Source organism: Mus caroli, chromosome 11 (assembly GCF_900094665.2).
Source record: "Mus caroli chromosome 11, CAROLI_EIJ_v1.1, whole genome shotgun sequence".
Classification (NCBI taxonomy): domain Eukaryota; kingdom Metazoa; phylum Chordata; class Mammalia; order Rodentia; family Muridae; genus Mus; species Mus caroli.
Window position 1 is genome coordinate 57294487 of NC_034580.1, and position 3670 is coordinate 57298156.

Here is a 3670-nt window from a genome sequence, read left to right on the forward strand (position 1 = left end):
GAACTCACTCTGTAGACCAGGCTGTCCTCGACCTCAGAAATCCGCCTGCCTCTGCCTCCGGAGTGCTGGGATCAAAGGCATGCGCCACCACGCCTGGCTTATTTTGGACATTCTTAAGGTACCTTCACAAGATTATGTAACCATCACTCAGATTTCATCACTCCAGAGAGAAACCCTGTAACCCATTAAGCAATAACCCCCCCATCCCTTCCTTCCTCTAGCTCTGTGACTACGATTCTACTTTGTTTCCCTGGCTTTGCCTGTTTAGATGCCTCATATAAATAGACTCATGCGGTCAGTGTTATTTTATATATGGCTTTTATTACCTTAATATTTTTAAGCTCATCAATATTGACAGTAGAATGTTTCAGAACTTTGTTTTGTTAGAATCAGGATCTCACTATCTATAGCAGACTGGCCTCAAGCTCATACATAACCCAGGATGGCCTCACATTCACAATCCTCCTGTCTTAGCTCCCAGAGTACCAGGATTATGGCCTATGCCACCATACCCATCTACTTTATTCCCATTTTGTGGGCGAGGCAGGCGTGATAGTACTGGGGATTGAACCCAGGGCCTTACATATGCTAGGCAAGCCCTCTACCACTGAGCTGTATCCCAGCCCCACTTGGTTCGTTTTGGTAGCTGAGTAATGTTTTTGTTCTGTGTATGTGTCATTGTTTTCCTTGGTCCTCTGTTGATGCTGCAGTTGACTTTAATCTACCCTGACTGCTGTGACCAAGGCCTCGATAAATTTAAGACCTAGAAGTACCTATTGGCATACCGGTGTCTAATTCTTCTAAGGATGTTCTTGTGAATGTAACTGTTGAGTCACATGGTGATAGTGTTTAAATTTCTGAGTAGGCTAGGCATGGTGGTACATGACTTTAATCCCAGCAGAGGCAGGTGGACCTGCCTGGTCTTCATAGCAAGTTCTAGGCCAGCCAGGGCTACATAGTGAGACCCTGTCTCAAAAACCCAGTAAGTAAGTAAATAAGCAAACAAACAAACAAACAAACAGATAAATCAATTTCTGGATAGTTGGCACATAACAGCTGTACCATTCTATGTTCCCGCCAGCAAAGGGCTGTGGTCCCCACTTGTTCAACATCCTCATCAACGCTCACAGCTTTCCATTTTGGAACTCCACCCATCCTAGTTGGTATGAAGCAATATTCTATTTGGGGCTTGATTTGCATTTTCCTAATAGCTAATGCTGGACGGCTGAGAATGAGTAGTCACCTTTGCTGCATTCAATATGTCGGTCACGTCACCATTTCCTGTTAGTCCTCCAATAGTCTATGTGGAAGTCTTTATTGAATTGTTATTGTCTTAAGTAGTCAGTGTAGTTCCATTAATCTAGGACAGTGCGTCGACAGGACTGTATCCCCTCATTTTGTAGTGAGAGAAATTTAGACCTTTTTCTTCTAAATACCTTTTAAAATTAATTGATCATAATAAGTTTCAGGCCAGCCAAACAAAAATAAAAGGCAGAAAGAGCAAGCCCTGCTTACTTGAGTGCTTTAATGTATGTTAAGTAAGCTTCCAGGAAACCTTGTGAATTAGTCATTATCCCCACACTACAGTCAAAGAACTTTGGTCAAGAAAGTTAAACACAAACCATACATGCAACTCCTGCCAGGAAATTATAATTAGGAAGTACATTAAGTAGGTAATGCTCAAAATGAGTGCGTCTTACATGACACCAAAACTTCATTGTATTATTATTTGTAAGGCTACAGAAGAGAATTATTCATAGGGGCTGTGGTAAATATATTGGGAAAGTAAAGAATATCTATAAACTTTTTTCTGATATTGATGGGGAGCTGGTGATTAAACTTTTTAAAAGAGGCTGTGCCAGGTGTACTGGTACAAGCCTTTAATCCCAGCACTCAGGAGTCAGAAGAAAGAGGATCTCTATCAGCTTGGTCTACATAGAGAGTTCTAGGACAGCCAGAGCTACATAATAGAGACCCTGACTCAGACAGATGGACAGAAAGACAGACAGACAGAGCTAGTTTTCTGTCTTAGGGGTAAGGGTTAACATTGCTGTGATACAATACCATGACTATAAAAGCACCTTGGAGAGGGAAGGGTTTATCTCACTCACAGTTCTGTATAATAGTTCATCATCAAAAGCAGTGAGGACAGGAACTCAAGCAGGGCAGGAACCTGGAGGCAGGAGCTGATGCAGAAGCCAGAGGAGAGTACTACATACTGGCTTGCACACCCTGACCTGCTCAGTCTGTTTTCTTATAGACCCAGGACCACCAACCCCGTGGTGGTACCACCCACAATGGACTGGGTCCTCCCCCATCAATCACTAATTTAAAAAATGCCCTACAGGCTTGCCTACAAGCCAGTTTTAAGGAGGCATTTTCTTAATTGTGTTTCCCTCCTCTTAAATAACTTTAACTTGTGCCACTTTAACAGAAAACTAGCCAATATATTTTCATAAACAGTGTCTACACATTTTCCTGTGACACCTAAGAGTGGCACCCTATCCTTTAAATTAGTTTAAGATATCTGGAGACTGTTTTATTTATCTATAAAGGTGAAGCTGAGAGTCAACCTGGTGCCTCATACATATTAGGTACATCACAGATAGATGATAGATAGATTGATTGATTGATTGATTTATGTAGTAATGCATACATGAATAGATGCATAGGCATTGTAAATGGTGGTGCTAAAATGTATGGTCATCTGCTAATAGGAATATCTTAACATTAAATGTCTATTTTCTTCAGCTTCTTATCCTAATCATGGGTCTTTTCAGATGCTCTAAATTCCCCAGGAAACAACATAGGATATGAATGAGTGAGAAGACAGGCCTCTATGGTTAAATAACCCTTCTATCTGTCTCCTCAGGAAATTACTACAATCAAGGTGAGATTCGAAAGAAAGAACTTCTGCAAAGCTGTGCTGTTTTGGGGATTCCACCTTCCCGTGTAATGATTATTGACAAGAGGTAATTTGTCCTTTAGTAATGTAGAAGCCCGTTGGTAATAAATATACATTGGTACATCGAAAAGACACAAAACCTAATGTCAGGATAAATTGATCTTACATCAGAAAAATTCTTTTACTTTTGTTGTTGGTCGGTTGGTTTTTCAACCTGGCCTTGAACACTCTGTGTAACTCAGGATGATTTTGAACTTCTGACTGCCTCCTACCCCGGCAAGAGCTGGGGTTGCAGGTGCGCTGTATTTGGATGAAGCCCAGGACTTCGCACATGCTGTAGGTACTAACTAGCCCAGCTGCATCTCCAGCCTCTAAGGACCTTCTTGTAAGCTTCCTTTCCCAGGCCTGGAAGCAACACTTTCTCCAAGGCTTGGCTTTTCTTGGCAGGGAACGAGTACAGAGACTCGTACCGGCATGGCTGTAGTATTCATGTTTACAGTGCCATTATTTCTCATTGTTATCTGACCTTGGCAATGAAAAAGGCTAGGACAACTATTTTATTTTCTAATATAGTTAAGAAGTTTATTTTAAAAAATGAGTGGGATTTTGTTATTTACATTCAAGACAGGAGATATTGAAAATGAAGGCTAAGCCGGGCGTGGTGGCCCACGCCTTTAATCCCAGCACTTGGGAGGCAGAGGCAGGCGGATTTCTGAGTTCGAGGCCAGCCTGGTCTACAGAGTGAGTTCCAGGACAGCCAGGGCT

General features: G+C 41.9%; 1 protein-coding gene across 2 annotated transcripts in view; it reads left to right on the plus strand.

Annotated features, from left to right (window-relative positions):
* Pigl (phosphatidylinositol glycan anchor biosynthesis class L) overlaps nt 1-3670 on the plus strand; it is a 56733-nt gene that overhangs the window by 10821 nt on the left and 42242 nt on the right. For both annotated transcript variants that reach the window (XM_029483997.1, XM_021177227.2), the window contains exon 2: nt 2873-2972. In XM_029483997.1, coding sequence (XP_029339857.1) covers nt 2873-2972 — 100 coding nt within the window. The remainder of the gene's footprint in view (nt 1-2872; nt 2973-3670) is intronic.